This window comes from Sturnus vulgaris, chromosome 24, assembly GCF_052056855.1.
Source record: "Sturnus vulgaris isolate bStuVul1 chromosome 24, bStuVul1.hap1, whole genome shotgun sequence".
NCBI lineage: Eukaryota > Metazoa > Chordata > Aves > Passeriformes > Sturnidae > Sturnus > Sturnus vulgaris.
The window spans coordinates 725629-743789 of record NC_142266.1 but is presented as its reverse complement, the minus strand read 5'-3'; the positions used below and the strand labels follow the sequence as shown (position 1 = coordinate 743789).

Genomic DNA, 18161 nt, shown 5'->3' with positions numbered 1-18161 from the left:
AGGGACTAGCCAAATCCTTGTGGTCTAGAAGTGTCTGGAAGGGAAACCTCTGGAAGAGCAGCTGAAGGCACTTGGTTTGTTCAGCCTGGAGGAGAGGGGAGACTCACCAGTGTCTGCAGCTCCTCCCTAGTGACACCTCTGATCTTTGCTCCCTGTGACCAGCTGGGAACAGCTGAAGTTGCATCAGGGGAGGCAGAAGCTACATATTAGGAAACAGTTTTTCCCCCCCAGGGGGCTCACTCAGGCAAGGAGCAGGCTCCCAAGGGAATAGGTATGGCTCCAAGGCTGCCACAGCTCCCGAGAACATTGGACAACGCTCTCAGGCATAGGGTGGGATTGCTGGGGTGTCCTGAGCAGGCCAGGAGCTGGACTCAATAATCCTCCGGGATCTTTTCCAGCTCAGGATATTCCACAATTCTGCTCCCTGTAAACTCTCAGATCTCTCACAGAACAGCACCACATACAGAGCTGAGGTGACAGGGACCCTGCCCCTGCCATTTCTATGCAACGCTGCCTGAAGAGCACAAGCCTGTGCCAGCAGCTTAGAATAATTTCTTTATTCATGTAAAACAAACGCAAGTATTTATATAAACACTGACATTACAAAGTACTGGAGCAGGTAGGAGCAGGAAGGAGGAAACAAAAACCTCTACAGATGCTTCTAATACTGTCCCACACACGATCAAATGCTCTGTCCCTTGGATAATCACTTGTACAATAAACCACTTTCAAGTCACAAATAAAAGTCTTTGTTTGAGATATGTTGCACTCTGAGGAGAAACGAGGAACAGGGCATAGAACGTTTTTGGCAGGTCTCCTCATCAAGTCAAGATATTGCTGCACCGTTAATAAAAAATAGATGCTTTTCTGTAAAGCATTAAAAAAATATCCCACAGGTGACATCGTGGAGGCTTCAGTGGAGACGCAGGTATCCCAAACTGCACTGGTGGTGTCTCCAGCTCTGCCCAGGGGCTATTTCTTGGTAGTTTTGCGGATCAGTGCCATTCTCTGCAACAAGAGGGAAAAACCATGGGAAGCTGAGCAGCTCAGAGCAGGTGACTGCACAACCACCCAGAGCAGGAACAAGGCATCCCAGGTGCTCCCAGGACACTGCCTGACTTGCTTCCACACAGGTCTTTCAGGTCTGTTTGAATCTTAATGGGGTCCCAGCCTGAAGCCAGAGGAGAAGGAAGTGTCTGTGCTGCTCCAGTTGGCACCCTGGGGCAGTGGAATGAAAGCCCATCTCAGGCTCCGCCCTCTGCCCAGTGGGAGCTGCAGCATCACCCATAAGCCCTGGAACGGCAGGACAGCTCCTTCTAGGCTCTGACCATGACTTAAAAAGCAAAGGCCCAATGCATTTTTAAAGCAAAATTAAGGGTGTTTTCAGTCCCTTTCTACAGAGATGGCGTTGCCAGGGGCAGTTGAAAAGTGCCTATGTGCAGCTTCCAGCTGGTTTTAACCCTCCCAAGCCTCTCAGCTCCAAGAGCTGCTGCTTCTCTTTGGGTAAAGCCAACCTAGCTGAGGAGACACAGCAACCTCAATCCTCTGTACAAACAGGTCAGGAGGCTCTGGAAATCATTTCCAGTCTGAACCACTTGGAAAAGGCCGCAAATTCACAGTGCCAGGAGGCCATGACCACCATCCCTGTATCAGCCTTCCATGGGATTCCTGGTGTTGTGTGGGCTCCTTACCTGTTTGTGAGCTTCTGTAGTGCAGGCTTTTTTGTAGGGCCTGATTTCTTCAGAACCAAAGCCCGGGATCCACATATTCCACTGGCGCTCTGGAATTCACAGAATGGTTTCAGTTGGAAGAGACATTAAAGCTCATCCAGTTCCAACCCCTTGTGATGGGCAGGGATGTATTATCTACTCACAAGCTTCCACCACAGCACCACAGAAGTGCCCTAACTCCAGGAGGAGTTGAGAGCTGGGGGCAGAGGGGAAAAAAACAGATAAAAGTCACTCACCGAGGTGCAACTGGACATCTTTCACTTCCAGGGTGTTGGACTTGCGGTGCCGCGCAAGCTGGCAGGCAGCTGTCACCACACTCTCAATGAAGTCATCAGCGATCTGTAGCAGCATCTGGGGTGGAACAAGGGCAACAACCAGTCTGGTCAGCACTGAGCAGTTGAAATTATGTGGGAAGGTGAAAACAAGCCCTCAGAAGCTGGTATTTAGAATTACAGAACGTCCTGAATTGCGAGGGACCCACAAGGATCATCCAGGCCAACGCCTGGCCCTGCACAGGACACCCCAGCAATCCCCATCCTGTTCCTGAGAGCGTTGTCCAGGCTTCTTGAGCATGGCTGCCTGGGGAGCTGGTATTGCCTGGGGAGTCTGTTCAGTGCCCAATCACTCTCTGGGAGAAGAACCTTTCCTTGATCTCCAGATATTCCCTGGGTCCTGTCCCTGGTCACAGAGAACAGAGGTTGGAGCTGCCTCTCGAGAAGAGCTGCAGCCCCCATTGAGCTCTGCCCTCAACGTCCTCTGCTCCAGCTGGACACACCAAGTGCCCTCAGCCGCTCCTCCTGTGGTCCCTCCTGATTCTTCCCCATTTTCAGAGTCTCTTTTGGGTGCTCTCAAATAGATTTAGATCTTTCTTTTGTTGTGGTGTCCAAAATTCGACTCAAAGGAGTGGATTTCATAGGTGTTTACTGCAATTGCTGTTTTAAAAGCCTTTTTGGGACTGGGATGCAGAAAAACAGGGATGGCTGAAGGATGCATGAGAAAACAAGTGTTAAATGAACCAATGCTCCCTCCTCGGACAAAGGGCCACTGATATGTGACAAATCCCAAATTAACTCTTTCTGCAGTCCCTTCCACAGGTTGGAACCTACTTCTTCCACATCTTCATCCAGCTGCTCGTTCGGATCCACCTCACGTACCAGGTCCTGCAATTTCTTCTTGGTTAAAACCTGAGTGTGTGGGAGGAGAGGAAGGATTTACTGCCCTGCTCCAGCAATGAAGCTGCCCATGGAGCATCACACAACCACAACCTCCTCCCCTGTGCCCCCAGCGAGGAGTCACACTGTTGACACAGTCTATCAGCTCAGGAATGGCAGAGATAAGAAATATCAAATGTTAAGGAGTCATTTTCAAGCACCAGTGGTTGCTCTGGACAGCAACTGGAGTGCAGCAGCCCGGATAAATGTTTCCAGCACTAAAATGCAGAGGAGTGGAAAGGCAAAACTACAAGTGCTGCAGACACCAAGTGCAATCAGCGTATCAGTGACTAAAGTTGTGCTCGGGGCATGAGGGAAGCATTTCCATGGCTCTAGCACTTATTAGCTTTAGTCCTTCACATGGAAAACAGAATTGTGGGAGTGCTGGGTTATTCTGGGCAGTCAGATGTGGCAGGAGCAGAAACCACACTGGGCTGAACAACAGGATGCCGAGTCTTACAAGATACAGATATAAGTTGTCAGCCTGGTCAGGTCATCCAGTCACAGATGGGAAATTCCTTCACTTCTGTGGCTGTTTTGTGCTGGGGTCTAGTGCACTTCCTAAGCATAAAATGCAGCAAAGCCATGAGGGAACAATGCTGGGGCATTCCCTGGGCAGCTGTTTGTTTTATGCACATCAAAGGCTCCATGCTCCATGGGTTGGACGAGACCTTAAAGCTCATCCCATTCCACCCTCTGCCATAGGCAGGAACACCTTCCTCTATCCCAGGCTGCTCCAAGCCCTGTCCATCCTGGCCTTGGACACTCTCAGGGATGGAGCATCCACAGCAACCCTCTCTGGGCAACCTTCACCTCACCACCCATTTCTCCCCATATTTCTCCCATCTAAACCCCATTGAAAAATAACTTTCCCTGTCACACCCCCAAAATACACTTTCCTAAGACTGGAAAAACCTCTATACCTACAGCATCCAAATCCCATCCAGCCGGGAAGCACCTGGGATAAAGGAACTCTGTGAGCAAGTTTTGCTCACTCAGTAACTGATACTTTAATAAATATTATTTTTTCTGCTGGTGATTTGAAGAAGGCAAATGACATCACAGGCAAGTCTGTGATGCTTGTGATGCCCAAGCATCATCCCTGTTGTCCCAAAGTCGGGGATGGAATCACCTGGTTGCTTTCAGGACTGAGCCGCCCTCCTCCACTGGGTGTTCCTGGCATCTTTGCCACAGTGGTGCTGTTGGCCATGGAGCTCTGAGGGGGGGTGCTGGCCGGTTCTGGCTTGATTGAGGAGAAGTTGGAGAGGTTGATCAAGGTAGAAGGGCCAAACTGGTTCATAATCTGTTGAGCTTTAGCTTTTAGATCATAAAGCTTGTCTAGGTCCTGCTTCTTCTTGGGGTTGTGGGGATCCAAACCAATCAACTGAAAAGGGAGAGGAAAGCCATGGTTAGCAAATAGAAGGAATTCAGAAAGGTGAACAGGTCTTTGTCCAGAGAAAACTGCAGTGTTCTGACAGGGCCTGCAGTTTATAGATCAGGAATTTCTGCTCACAGCACGAAGGGAGAAGTGATGCTTAATAGCAGAGAAAACCTTCCCTGGTATATGGAAAATTAAGCTTTCCAGCAGCACTGACCCACTCACCCATTCATCCCTTGAGCTGAACCCTCCCACATCCACCCCCACACAGCCTTCCTGAGCCCATTTCCCACAAAGAATAGACCACTCAGAGCAAATTTAACTGCAAGATATGGCTCATTCCTGCTGCAGCAGCACAGAATCCTTCATTCCCACAATACAGAGCCCTGGAGAGAAGGCAGGAGCCAGCATCCCTGGGGTCTCCACAAGGTGGGGGTCTTATTTTTGGCAGCATCATGCTCACAGCCTGGCCTGCAGTGACCCCTCCATGTGGGACTGACAACATCAGTTCATTTTGGGTTCTAAGAGCATAATCTGCTCCCCCTCAGATGGGGAGGAACACGTGTGTGCCCACACCTGCCCCTTGCTCCTCCCACACTAGGCAACTGACAGCCACAGGAAATGGAGTGAGATTTATGGAGCTCCCAATGGTGAACCACAAGTGGATTGTGTGGTTACAGAGATCCTCCAGGTACTGAAGTTACTCAGGCTGTTGGTCATGGGATGAACATTAGCTGGCACCTCCTCTGTTTCTGCTCTAAGCCCCAGGCTCAATGAAGTTTTGCTCTGTCTTCATTGCTCCATGACAGGAAATTCATCCAAACCCTGCACCTTCCACTACCACAACCAGTGTGGGCAGCAATGATGGATCTGTCACAGGCAAAGAGAGTTTAAGGAATGATTTAATAGCAAAGCCTCTCATGGTGAGGCCAGAGATAGCTGAGAAGCTGAGGCTGAACCGATGAGAAGAGTTTGTTTAACCAGTTTTACAGGACATTCCTAGAGAGTGTCTGCTCCCTGATCTACAAATAGACATTTCCCTTCATCAAAGCAAGCCTGGTTAGTTTGGATTAATTAATATGAAAACCCACACGAGAAAGCACATGGGAGAATTTAGAAGCTTTAGTGCTTCACTCCAATGCACACCCATACACCTGCAGACATGGAGCTCTTTGAGGGGAATTTATGTCCCTGACACCCTTCCACAGTGCCCTCAGCAAGTTTCCAGCTCTATTTTAATTTAATTAACAATGGAAAACCATCACTCTCACACCCTAAACCCCTCAGTTGGCACTTCTGGTTGAGGAGTCCAGCACAAGATCGAGAGGGACCTTCAGCCTTGATTTGAGCTGGGGTTGATCTCAGCTGTGATGCCTCACTTCACAGATCCACAAAGCAGGAATTCCTACCCACTATGCAGAAAAGGAAGCACCGAAATCCTCAGACATAAATCTCCAAAATTCTTGGGCAGAAGCACTTTAGCAGCATAAAGTCATTTTGTTGGTTTATTCCCAGATCTTACTGCACCCTTCACATGCCACCAAGATCGCTGAACATGAAAGTCATGCGAAGAGCAGATTCACAGGGTAAATCCCACATGCCAGCCCCGTTTACTTACAGCTATCTCAGTGTCTAGATCTTTAATTACATCAGCATCTGCTGTGAGCTCAGTGAGTGGAGAAGCCATAGCCCACACCCTTTCCAGAACATCACCAGTCAGTGTTATCTACTCTGGCACCATCCTCTCCCACATAATTCTGATTCCTACAGAAACACCAGATATTTTTTGTATCACCCATTCTATGTAAGATAGTTAGAGGAAGCAGTTTCACAAGTTATCCTCCCTACAGTGCCACGAATTTCTTTGACAGAAAAGATCACACAGTGACTGCTGCAGAGACAACCATCCTGCAGGATTCTGAAGAAATATATGGCCAAACTCCCGTTTTCTGCCAGGAAACAGAGCATCCTGGTACCTGCTGATGCGCAGGTAAGCCCAGACCCTCACAGCAGCAGCCCCCTCCAGGGTAGGAGGAGGTCGGCGTGCTGTGATCAGCACCATAATTTGTTCAGTTCTGGGACAAGCATTAAGAGCCACAACTAAAATCTATGTTAAGGACAAACAGCACATTTCCTGGAGTGCTCAGGGGGCTCCCACTTCCATTAACCATAGTGATTTTCACCAAATGTCTAAATACAATCATAGAATCTCAGAATGGTTTGGGTGGGAAGAAACCTTAAGCTCATCTCATTCCATCCGCTGCCATGGGCGGGGACACTTTCCACTGTCCCAGGGTGCTCCAAGCCCCGCCAACCCTGGAAGTGCCCAAGGCACTTCCAGGGATGGGGGAGCTACAGTTCTGGGCAACCTGTGCCAGGGTCCCACCACCCTCACAGAGAGGAATTACTTCCCAGTATCTCACCGATCCCTGCCCTCTGTCAGTGGCAAGCCATTCTCCTTGTCCTGTCCCTCCAGGTCCAAAGTCCCTCTTCAGCCCCTCGAAGCCCCTTTTAGGCACTGGAAGGGGCTCTAAGACTCGCCCTGGAGTCTTCTGTTCCCCAGGCTGAACATCTCTAGCTTAAAGTGCTCACCAGCCGCACGGAGACCGCCGGGATAGGAACGAATCTCCCTCCCAGTGCAGAATGTCCCCGCCGGGAGTCGCGGGGTAGAGCGAAGGTCACCGACCGCCACCGGAACCCACACAGCGCCCACTCTTGTGCTCCCTCCCGGATTTATAACAGCCAGTGTGGAATCCCCAGGTAGTCCGCGCAGCCCCCTCGAGCCCCCCGTACCTCCCCATGGCCCGCGGGCACTCTCAATCCCCGCCGCCACCGCCGCGCTCTCTCCGCCGACACCCGGCAGCGCTTCCGCTTCCGGCCGTCGTCGCCGCCAATGGGGAGCGAGTCCCCTGCGCGCGCGTGCGCATCATCGCGCTCCCGCCAAAGACGCTCCTCCTCCCTGCGCTGCCTCAGGGGAGAGGCGTACCCAGCATGCCCCATGCTATTTGCATAATCCTGACCGGCTAAAAAGCGAGGAAAACGGCAATTTTTGAGGGGAAACCAGCCGAAGTGGTGAATAAGAAACGGGATGTGGGAGGATGACAGGTTAGACACACTAAAAAGCATATTTGGTTTCTTCAGCGTCCATCGCCCTGACCTAGGTAGTGCCCGACGCTTCCCGATTGGGGGCGGGAAAGAACGCTCGCTTTAAAAAGGGCTTCTGCCGTGTGTGGCACGGGGGGGTCGCGCGCCACCCCCGCGGAATCGACATCAAGAGATTTCGGAAGCACAATTTTTGTGAGGGAGGGCTGCCGGTAACCGCCTGTTCTGGCGCCCCAGCGTGTGTCAACGGCAGAACAAGGGGTCGGGAGGGCTGGTGTCGTTTCCTTTTGTGAAGGCTTTGATGCTCCACTGCTTGGTCTTGCGAGTGGGTGGAGGCTACGGCACCACGAACGGCGGAACGCCTTAGGCCAGGCAGATGTTAGCTCCCCGGGCCAGCTGACGGTGCGGGGCACTGCGTTCCACAACTGTCTCTCTCGCTATAATACATATATTTACATAGGATTACTTTAGAGCCCCCCCCAATCACAGGAAAGGTCCTCCTTTACACGCCTTCCCACCTCCACCCCCCCCCCCCAATATCGTGCTGCTGTGCTCCCCTCCTCACAAAGCTTCATGGTACACATGTGCAAGAGGACAGTGCCTAGGCCACCTGTGGGAGCTCTCAGAATAGGGGCTGCCAGTCTGCTCCACCCCAGCTGGCAGCTCCCCGGCCCGCAGGGCAGGGGTCTGGTACTGCACCGGGGAGCACCCAGCAGGCCCTGCAATGCTGCAAGTGCTGCAGCGCATCCCGGCAGGCTCCGGCTCATTGAACGGCATGGCGTACTCAGGCTCTGGCGGCAGTGGCTCTGCATACTCATGGTGCTTTCCTGGGACGTCATAGTGGCTCAGGACCAGTGGCAGAGTGTAGCCCTCTTCCAGGAGTGGCTTGAAGGTGGATGAACCTGTCTGGCTGCAGGGGCTCACCTGCACCAGGTCTGGCTCAGCATACTCTGAAACAGGGAGGCTGCTGTGTCAGGAGGGTCATGGTACTGTGGCAGAGGTGGGTGGGGTGCGTTGAAAAACTGAGCATATTTGGACTTTCAGGGATAGGAAAACTGCCAAAACCCACCCAGGGTAGAGCACCCACCCATGGACACCCCACATTCCTCTGCCACACCACAGAAAGGGGCTCCTGCTGTCCCCAGCCACCCTCCAGTGCCAACAGCTGTAATTGAGGTGGATGACTACTACTACTAAATAATGTATGGTGTTACTACAATAAACTATAATTAATTATAATAATTAAATGGGCATTCCTAATTTATCAGGGCCTCCCTGTTGCACAGGACCACAATGGAGGAGGGGTCAGACCGGATGGGGAGGGAGGGGCAATCGGGAAGACCCAGCTCCAGCTCTGGGCTGAGAGACCAGTTCATGCCCTGATGTCCCTGTTACCTGGCGAATGAGTCCGGCTGAGGTCCCCTGGCATGGGGGCCATGGGGAAGGAAGCCAGGCTGGAGGCTGGCAGGCTCTGCAGGGAGCAGACCTGGCTCGACTCCAGCTTGGGGTACCCTGGGAAAGGAGATGAAATGCTCAGTTGTCACAGGTTGTCACCTGGACGTGCAGGTGGCCCTGGGGGGGTGGGACAAGTCCGAGCTCGGCAGCAGCACTAGTTAAATCAGCTGCACCCCATGGCACACAGACCCCTGATTTTGGGGAGGAGTTGTGAACCCTTTTACCTTTTGTGATCCCACAGTTCGGCTCTGCTGCTGACTTCCTGTCAAGGAGAGAGGCAAGATGGAGAAAAAGGTCCCAGCTACCCTGTGCCCACCACCACTCATATCCTCACACCCACTGCATGAGGGGCTGCACCCCTTGGGACCCGGTGAGCAGCTGGATGAAGCTGACGCAATCTGGGGAGGTGATGCTGAGTTCCCCGGGGCGAAGCAGGGGACAAGACAGGACCAACCTCTTCCTGTGGCAGAGGAAAGCCAGGAGCAGGAGGCAGGAGCAGAAGAGCACAAAGCCACCAATGAGCAGCATCACCAGCAGTGTGGAGCCTGGGGAGGGAGGGCAGTGTCAGCCCCCTAGGCCCCCATCCCACCCTTTTGCACCCATGAGTGCCAGAAGCCCACCTGCGGCCACTATAGGAGGGCAAATCAATGTTTTTCCACAGGGGGATGAAGCCCCAGTGGTACCTGGAACATGAAAAGACAATGCTGCACCCCACGGACAGCCCCCTATGGCACCCACCTGCCTTCTCTGGGTCCAGGGCGATGCCAGGTATAGGGGTGCGGCTGGCTGGGCGGCTGGTGGGTTCAAGGACCTCCTTGGGGACACTGGGCACTACGGGGCAGAGCAGGGACCATGACTGTGAGACCACTGCTGGGTGCACAGCGAGGCGAAGACACTACGAGGACGTTTCAGACATGGGGTGTGAACTCCTGTGGAGGGTCTCACCGTAGGGACGGGGTACACGGACCCGTGCCACCTGGCAGCCCACCAGGGCCACCTTCAGGGCCACGCGCTGGTGCCAGCTCTGTGGTGTGACACGGATGTAGCGGGCGATGATGGGGGGGATAAAGGCGTTGGAGACCTCCCCCTGACTGTCAGCATTTCCTTCAAACACCTACCAGAGAGGGTGATGAGGTGCCAATGGCCAAATATCCATGAGCAGGGTGTCTCAGCCCCATGTTCTCCCAATGCCCACCTTCTCCTCCTGGCCACTGCTGCCTCTGTAGGGTCTCCAATTCTTCCCATCGCGGCTAGAGGAGACATGGTAGGATGTCACGTAGTAGTCATGCTGCTCGGAGGAGCCCTTTGTGATGATGCCTGTGAATGCAGGAGGGGGGTCCCTGCTGTCATTCAGGAGCTGCAGGGCTGGGGAAGGGCTACCCTCTACCCCGCTATCCTCTACTCCCATCTGGAATAACCCCCATCTCTGGGATACTCAAGACCCAGCTGGGAAAGGACTAGGAGGGCAGGACACGTCACCTGGCAGAGGGGGATCCTTCTGACCCTGGGAGGGGGTTTGGGTGGCAGATTCCAGTGTGGGATGCTCTGGTCCCACATAATATCGGGGTCCTCTGATAACCTCCAGCCCCGGCTGACTGCCCTGCATTCTTCCCTCCTCCAGCCTCCGGCTGGACAATGTCCCCATTTTCCTCGCTGCGGTCACCAGCCGCTGGCACACAAAGGCCCTGCTTTTGGCAGGCTCAGGCTGGACAAAAGACACTCACTGGCACCAGATGCAAGAGCATAATATTAACTTGTCCATCCCAGAAATGGCTGCAGATGAGGGGGGCAAAGGCACAAAAAGAGGACAGGAGCAGCCAGGGGGGCTGGTGCGCTTTGCATCCCAGTTTGCCCCAGTAAAATCATGGCACAATAAACTCCAGTGCATCCTGAAACTTATGGGGGTGCAACTGCCCTGGGCAGTCTTGTGGGGATCAGTGAAGCTGGCACAGCAGGAGGACAGTGGTCAGGGTGCCATGGGCAGCTGTTGTTCCCCTCTGATGGCCAACTCTCACCTGTGACATTCCTTCGGGTGCCCAAGTCCAGCTCCAGCCAGGCAGTCTGGGCGTCGGGTTCGGCCGCCCAAGAGTGGCCACTGGTGCTGAGTGCTGCCCGTTCGGCCACCCAGGCTCGGTCCTGGCCCAGCACGCCCACCTCGTGCCACCAGGACGAGGCATTGAAGGTCACCACCTCTAGCACATCATCACAGGCTGGGGACAGGAGACAGCACACTGGGAACCCGGAAACCCCAACCAGGCATATGGGGGTGGCACCAGGTCTGACAGCTAAAATCAGGCCTTAATTTCAGGGGAAATAGGAAAAAAATACCTTTGTGGAACATGAGCCGCTTCTCGGAGAGAGATCCCCTGTGCAGAAAAAAGCAGGGGGAGCATCAGATGGGGTGAAAAAACCCTGGGGTCTCTGAAACTGAGGCGTGGCAGCTTCCTAGTGTCAGTGCGGGTGGGTCCCACAGCTAAATGTGAGGTGCAGCCCCAGCCATCCTCACCCACCTTTTGGAGCGGAGCCCATTGGCAAAGGCCGACTCATAGAGCGTGATCCCCTTCTCCCGGGACAGGGTGACCTGCCCGCCCAGCTCATCCGCAATCACCCCAGCGTGCACGGCTGCCTTGCATAGCACTGATGTCTGCAGGGAGTGGGGAGTAAGGGCAGGCCCCCACTGCAGGGCCGAGCACCCTGTGGGGCACCCCAAGGCCACACTCATCACCTCTGGGTTGATGGGGGTGACAAGCAGTGGCCACATGTGCTGTGGGGAACCATCCCTGGCGGGTGCACCATGGTGCCCACACTTACATCCCGGTAGCCCTGGCTCGGATTGCCCCAGATGTCCCCATGGATGTCCTTGCAGCCCGCAGGACAGTACACACTGAAACACATGGTAAGGGGTGGGTCAGAGCTCCCTCCCATCCAAACACCCTCTGCATACCTGCTCTGCTCCCCATCCTGCTGGAGCTGTACCTCAGGAGAGGGATGGGGATGAAACCAGGGCTGATGAGGACCCTTGCGGCAGGGGACACCAAAATAGTACCATTTCCCACCCCCAACCACTCACCTCACATACTCCCGGGTGTAGTGGGTACCTCGAACCAGGCAGGAGACCAGGTCTGCAAGGCAGGGACACCCCAGGTTGAGGGACCCCCACCTGCCCCACAACACACACCCACTTCTGCCCCAGGGCACCCCATTCCCCTTCCCAACCAAATCCTGCTCCTTATTTGGGTTCTGCCCTTCATGCCCCTATGTCTGGAGGGGCAGGAAGGGATGGCCCCTTGGCCCCTGCAGCCATTGGCCCCATGGTACAATCTAGGGTGTCTGTGGCTCTGCCTGATACTGGTGTGCCACCTGACTTGGGGGTTCAGGGTTCTTGAAGGGGTCCCGGCTGGCTGTATTGCCTGGGAGTCTCCCATGTTTGCACTCAGTCAGGGAGAACATGGATGTTCAGGGAGCTCAGGGCAATGGGAGCTCATCCTGGGGTCAGCAAGGAGCTCCCTTCATGTCCCTGCATGGGCCAGGACGAATCCCAGGGCTGTCTCTGTGTCCTAGGGCATGCTGCCCCCATACCTGGGTGCTGCGAGGTGGCATAGGACAGGAGAAGGCCTCGTCCCGAACGGTGGCTGGTGCTGTTGAACAGGACGGTCACAGTGCTGGAGTTTGTCACCAGGAGTGGGGCAGAAGGGATGGTGTTCCTGCAGTAGGGCCCTGCCAGCAGGGATGGCACCGTGGAGAGGATTTGGGGTCCCTGGGGACATACTTGGGCACCTGGACCCAGGACTTCACCTCCCCTGGCTTGGCCCCTGCCAAGGCCAGGGGGGCTCAGGCATTTGGGCTGCGGTGGTCCCAGAGTTGTTCCACATCCAAGGTGTCCCATCCTCAAGGTAGTCCCAGCACCAGGGTGCTGAAGGGTGGTCCCATGCAGCATGGCTCCATGCCAGGCTGGTCCCATCCTGAGGATGGTCTCACGTTCCAGAATGGCCCCACACCCAGGGTAGTCCCATGCCAGGGCAATCTCATGACAGGGTGGTCCCATGCCCAGGCTGGTCATAGCCCCAGGGTGGCCGCATTGCCCTCATCAGGCACCTGCCACCACATCCCCCACTGCAGAGATTGGTACACACACCATCACCGCATGGGACCCCAAAATGAGAGCATTGTCCTAGTCTCCTCCCCATGTCCCCTTTCACAGGTGCTGCTGAAGCTGCCTCCTAAACTGCCTTCTCCTCCCATTTAATCCACAGTTTTTTGCAATTCCATCTCCCTGATTAAAACTTCGGCTTAGCAGGCAGGCAGATTCCTTAGGGATATCTCTGGTCCCAGCTGGGGACAGAAGGTGGCCCCAATTCCTGGACTGCCATCACCCTCTGTCCCCCACATTGCTCTCGTCAGTATCAAGCCCATCACCGGGGCCTCTGGGCACCCAGAGATATTTTGAGCAAATGCCATCGTTATCCTGGGGACAGGGAACTGTGTCCCTGTGCTCCCCTGGGGCTGCTGGTGACAACTCCCCCTGTGCCTCAGTTTCCCTACCCTGACCCACATCCTCATCCTGCCTGGGTCATATTGAACTGAGAGGTTGACCCCAGGGGACGTTGGACACATGTGCATGCAGAGATATCACATATGTGACAGAACGGAGGTCTGCACGATATACAGATAAGATGTAGATGACCCACATGCGAATTTCCCTTCCACCGGTTGCCAGATGCCAGTGCTGCCCTGGGTCAGTGGTGCCACCTCTGTATGGATCTTGGTTATACCCTAGGAGCTGGGAGCCCCTCAGCTGAGCCCCAGAGGACTCTGCCACATTCCAACAGAATCAGGCCAGGGGCCAGACACCGGCTCTGAGTCAGTGGGAAGGAGCCCACAGTCTCCACCTACTCCAGCCACTTCCTGGAAAACATCTGGGACTTCTCAAGGGCCAGTGTTAGCCGTGGGAGGGGGAATAGAACCCCAGCTCTGTGTCATGCTGGCATGGCCCTGATGGCACCCAAAGCGGCTGCGGGTGCCCGGCCACCTTCCCCAGCCCACCAAGAGCATCATCTGGGGGTCTCCCCCGCCCCTCACACATTTCTGTGTCTCAGCCTGGGGCCAGCATGTCTCTTAGCTTTGGGGACAATTATGTCCCTGAAGCTACAGCAGAAGGAATGGGGATCAGGGACCCTGCGTGCTCTCACCCCTCTGGGGACCAGCCCAGAAAGGGTGAAAGCCCTGAAGAACAGGGAAAACTCCCAGTCCCATGGATCCAAGCCAGCTCCTTTACATCTCACATTTCTCATCGCATCTCCTGTCCAGCCCCTGCTCCTCATCAGAGCTCTTCCTCCATCCCACCCTATCACTTGATGCTTCCCCCCACCCCGAAGACGTTTTCCTCAGCCCTTGTCATGTTCCCAGTGCTGCCAAATCCCTCCAAGACCATTAAATCTGTCTGGGAAAATCCTGGAAGCGTTTGGGCAGCGTCTGAGCAGACAAATTAATTATTCAGTGGCTGCATCTGGTCCCAGCTGGGCAGTTCTCCCACAGGCTTGGCAATAATCATCTCCTTGGGTACCTGCCTCCTCAGATATCCCCATTTGCAAATATTACTCTCCTTCGATATCCTCCTCCTTGGATATCATCCCCTCTATTTGGGTACCCCCACTCCTCAGGTATTCCCATCTTTAGATATTTCTCCTCTTTGGATAACCCACTCATCAGATATTGAGTACCCCTCATCCTCCGATATTTCCCTCCTTGGATACCCCCTCCTCAAATATCCTCTTCCTTGGATACTGCCCCACTTGGTTATCCCCTCCTTAGATATTGTCCCTCCCCATGATGAAATCAGCTAAAACCCGATTTTCCTGATATTCTCCCTATCTAGAACTTTGTATCACCCCTGCCTCAGTTCTCCCAGGACCCCCCTTACCGTAGGCAGTGCCTGTCTGGGGATCAGTGAGCAGCAAGGAGCTGAGGGCACAGTGCTCGGAGGGCTCCAGATCCACATCCCCAAATGCCAGGAGTAGAGATGTGCCTGGGGGGGCTTGGAGCCGCCAGCAGCACATGGTGTGGTTGGGATACGTGCCCGGGTAGTTCTTGGAGCTCAGGGTGCCACTGTGGGGTGTCAGCAGTGTGTGGCCACAGCCGTTTCCTGCAGAGACACCGGGGAGAGAGCTCAGACAGGGCTGTTCCCTACCTCAGTTTCCTCCCTTGGTGAGGTCACCAAAACAATCCCTGGGCACCTGCAGCCTCTTCAAATGTTTTCCTCGTCCAAAGCATAATTTTCTGGTGGCTTTTCTGGATGCTTCTGGCACTGGGAACTGTCCACAGGGGAATTCAGGGATGAAGCTGCTATAGTTTCCCCCTGCCATAGTTTTCCAGCACACCCCTCTACCTCCAGCTCTTCCACATCCCCTGGTACAGGAGAACCTCTCTTTGGGGGATATAAAAGGATTCGGGGAGAGAATATCCCCACTCCATGCGGCTGTACAGCACTGGGCAGCCCCCAGGACCCCCTGACTGCAGCCTTGACATTGAGGATAACCGTGGGCAGCTGCATCCCCATTGCCTCCTTCCCAGGGTGATGCCAGATGCACCACAAAAGGGGATTTTCTCTGGGCTCACTGCCTCTGGGCATGAGGGAATATCCTGGAAATAAGCTGAAAACAGCCAGCACTGAGACCTGGCTGGAATTCCTGGGCAGGATTGGAGTGCAGGAAAATGGGGGAAGCACCACTCAGCCTCACTGTGTGGGCTGGGCGTTTGTAGGGGTCCAGTGCTCAACACCTCCTCTCCACATCCCTCAAAAGCTCCTGCCAAGCATCATCCTGGCACAGCCAGAAAGAAAAGGGATGGTGGGCATAGATTTCCCCAGCCTTGGCTCCCCTCGCTGTTGCTGGGAGACGACACAAAGCAAGGGAAAATCCTGCAGGGATAAAAAAGGGGGGGTTGGAGGTGAAAGATGCCAGCCCCCCCACAGAGCTCCCTCCTCCCCAGCCTGTGGGAAAGGCATCCAAACTGGGGAGGAGGTTTATCCTATGGGACTGGGAGAAATCACTAACTTTACCCCTTTCGGGGCAGCATCTGCTGATAGAGCAGAGCTGGGAAGGATCAGGCCCTCCAAGCACGTGGGCTGGGGAGGCAGTGAAGACCCTAGGGCTGCCAGGACAATAGCTCCCAGAGGGGTGCTCTGCTGGGAGAGAGAAATTTGGGGTATTTCTGGAAATTTTCTAGCACAGAAAGTCGAAGCCATTGGGATCTGCATGCAAAACCCTCTATGGCCAGGACAGCTGGACACATGAGCCAAGTGGGGGGTCTTGGATGGATCCTCCCAGCTGCATATCCATACTGGTGGTACAGAGGGGTGGGGATCCATTCAATGAAAAAAACATCCAAGGAAAGGAAATCTTGGTTAAAAACACCCTGAGTGTGACCAGCGTGTGCCAGGAGGGAATGCCAGAGATAAACTGAGAGCTGCAGGCACTCCTGGGAATTTGGCTCCAAAGATGCTACCGAGGGGACAGTAATAGCCAAGACAGAGCCACAGGGGACTTGCCCCCAGCCACGGAAACTTTACTACCCTCCAAAAAATGTGAAAACTGGGTTTCTGGCGGGTGAGGGTGAACTCACAGCCGCGTCCTGCTGAGGCCATTCCTGTCAGGGATTTGTTTGTTTCCTCACAGGATGCAAGAAAGACACAACAGGGTGATGCTCCGATAAAAGACCGGCACACTCCTGCCTGTGTCATGCTGCTGGCCCCGGGTAAGCTTCCCCCGCGTCCACCAGTTTATTTGGGATCCGGTGGAAACTCGTTGCACGACGTGCCCCAAATCACACTTGGGGAACGTAGTGGGATTCTGCCTCCAGTGATCCCAGTGTCCCCGTGCCTCAGTTTCCCCTTGAGGAGAATAATGCTTTGGATGACCCGTCGCTCTTGGATGAGCTGGGGACGAAGGACACCGGGATACACGAACTTTGGGATCACGTTTGGTTGAACATTCCCTCCGAATCGTCCTGGACCCCGCGGCTACAAATACCCCGGGGAGCGACGCTGCCGGGCTCCGCGGCACTCCCGGGACTGCCCGGCTCTCCATGTAAACTCCACCGATCCTCTAAATCCGTGGATTAGCGGTTCCCCGGGAAAGACTCGCAGGCGGGATGGAGCCGAACGCAGAACTCTCGGAACCCCCGGGGTAGTCGCCACCGGGGGCAGGGACAGAGAGAGCTGGGGTGGCTGCGGAGAAAATGGGTGGGTGCAGGACCGGCGTGATGCGGGGGTGGTGGGAGCAGGGACAGAGCTCGTCCCGTCCGGTAGCGGAGCAGAAGGATACTGGGGACCCCATCCCTGACCAGTACCAGGACAGACGGACGGCGGGGACTCCGTCCAGTCCGGTACTGGGGCAGAGGGATGGCGGGGATCTCGTTTCGGATCGGTACCAGAGCAAAGGGATGGTAAAGACCCCGTCCCGGGTCGGTACCGGGACAGAGGGATAGCAGATATCCCGTTCCGGAAAGGAACCAGGGCAGGCGCACCACGACGACCCTGTCCCAGTGTGGCCCGGTCTGGACACAGCGGGGAACCGTTCCCGGGAGCCCATCCTGGTTCGATCCCGGCCCAGACACAGCGAAGAGCCCGTCCCGGACCGTCCCGAGGCAGAGGCGTGCCCGTCTGGTCCCCCTTCCCAGTCTATCGCGCACCATGTTCCGGTCCCATCCCGGCGAACGAAGAGGAAGCTCCAGGGGTACGAGTGGGAGTGGGGCTCCCGGTACCGCGTCCCGGTGTGGGATGTTCCGCCGCCGGTGCTCCGCAATCAGTACTCACCGTCCTGTGCACAGGCCGAGCGCAGCCCCAGAGGGCCGAGCAGGAGGCAGCGGCGGAGCAGCGCCAGCACCAGCGCCCCCGGGGCCGTCCTGCCACCCGCCCGCATCCTCCTCCTCCTCCTCCTCCCGCCGCCGCCGCCGCCGCCGCGGCTCCGCAGCCTGTCGCCCGACCCCGCCCCCCTCCGCCCCGCCGCGCCCATTGGCTGTCACTGCCCGACCCCACGTCACCATTGGTCTGCCTCGTTGTCAGTCGACCAGCCAGCGCGGCGGGGGCAGTGGGGGATTCGGCGCGCCGGCCGTGGGAGGTCCCGGTGGTCCCGCTAGGGGTGGCTTAGGGGCGGGAGATGCCCGGTAGCGCCTTCCACGACTCGCTGCTGGGACCAGGGGGGAGCGAGCGCCGCCGTGACACCCCGGCCGGCAACTCTTGTCTTGGGCTGGTGGGTCACGCCGCGAAGGCGATACTGCCGGCAGCCA

At 55.5% G+C, this 18161-nt stretch overlaps 2 protein-coding genes and 1 non-coding gene across 15 annotated transcripts; 1 reads left to right on the top strand and 2 right to left on the bottom strand.

The window, feature by feature from the left end:
* Positions 1–542: 542 nt before the first annotated feature.
* On the bottom strand, positions 543–7203 carry TAF12 (TATA-box binding protein associated factor 12). Of its 3 annotated transcripts, none has more exons than XM_014893610.2 (6): positions 7113–7203; positions 4074–4325; positions 2837–2914; positions 1967–2081; positions 1692–1780; positions 543–1008 (listed from the first exon to the last, which is right to left on the bottom strand). In XM_014893610.2, the coding sequence occupies exons 2-6, from the start codon at positions 4239–4241 to the stop codon at positions 973–975; spliced, it is 486 nt and encodes a 161-aa protein (XP_014749096.1). In that variant the 5' UTR covers positions 4242–4325; positions 7113–7203; the 3' UTR covers positions 543–972. The 3 variants fall into 3 exon arrangements, with proteins under 3 accessions (XP_014749096.1, XP_088034518.1, XP_014749098.1); XM_088178392.1 differs by having other exon boundaries at positions 6912–7168; XM_014893612.2 differs by lacking the exon at positions 7113–7203 and adding an exon at positions 5938–6905.
* Positions 7204–7425: 222 nt separating this feature from the next.
* Positions 7426–17816, bottom strand: LOC106864019 (discoidin, CUB and LCCL domain-containing protein 1-like). 11 transcript variants are annotated; one of them, XM_014893604.2, is made up of 15 exons: positions 17689–17816; positions 14797–15018; positions 12456–12593; positions 11947–11998; positions 11688–11760; positions 11387–11520; positions 11205–11242; positions 10892–11086; positions 10072–10193; positions 9822–9990; positions 9615–9707; positions 9331–9421; positions 9101–9138; positions 8817–8933; positions 7854–8371 (listed from the first exon to the last, which is right to left on the bottom strand). In XM_014893604.2, exons 1-15 carry the CDS (start codon positions 17792–17794, stop codon positions 7983–7985), a joined length of 1977 nt encoding a protein of 658 aa, XP_014749090.1. In that variant the 5' UTR covers positions 17795–17816; the 3' UTR covers positions 7854–7982. The 11 variants fall into 11 exon arrangements, with proteins under 11 accessions (XP_088034508.1, XP_014749090.1, XP_088034511.1 ...); XM_088178382.1 differs by lacking the exon at positions 17689–17816 and having other exon boundaries at positions 7426–7858; positions 8206–8371; positions 12456–14940; XM_088178385.1 differs by lacking the exon at positions 17689–17816 and having other exon boundaries at positions 11602–11760; positions 12456–12838; positions 14797–14930.
* Positions 7529–7657, top strand: LOC148221272 (U11 spliceosomal RNA). Its single transcript, XR_015808363.1, has one exon. It is a non-coding gene; the product is annotated as a U11 spliceosomal RNA (small nuclear RNA).
* Positions 17817–18161: the final 345 nt, after the last annotated feature.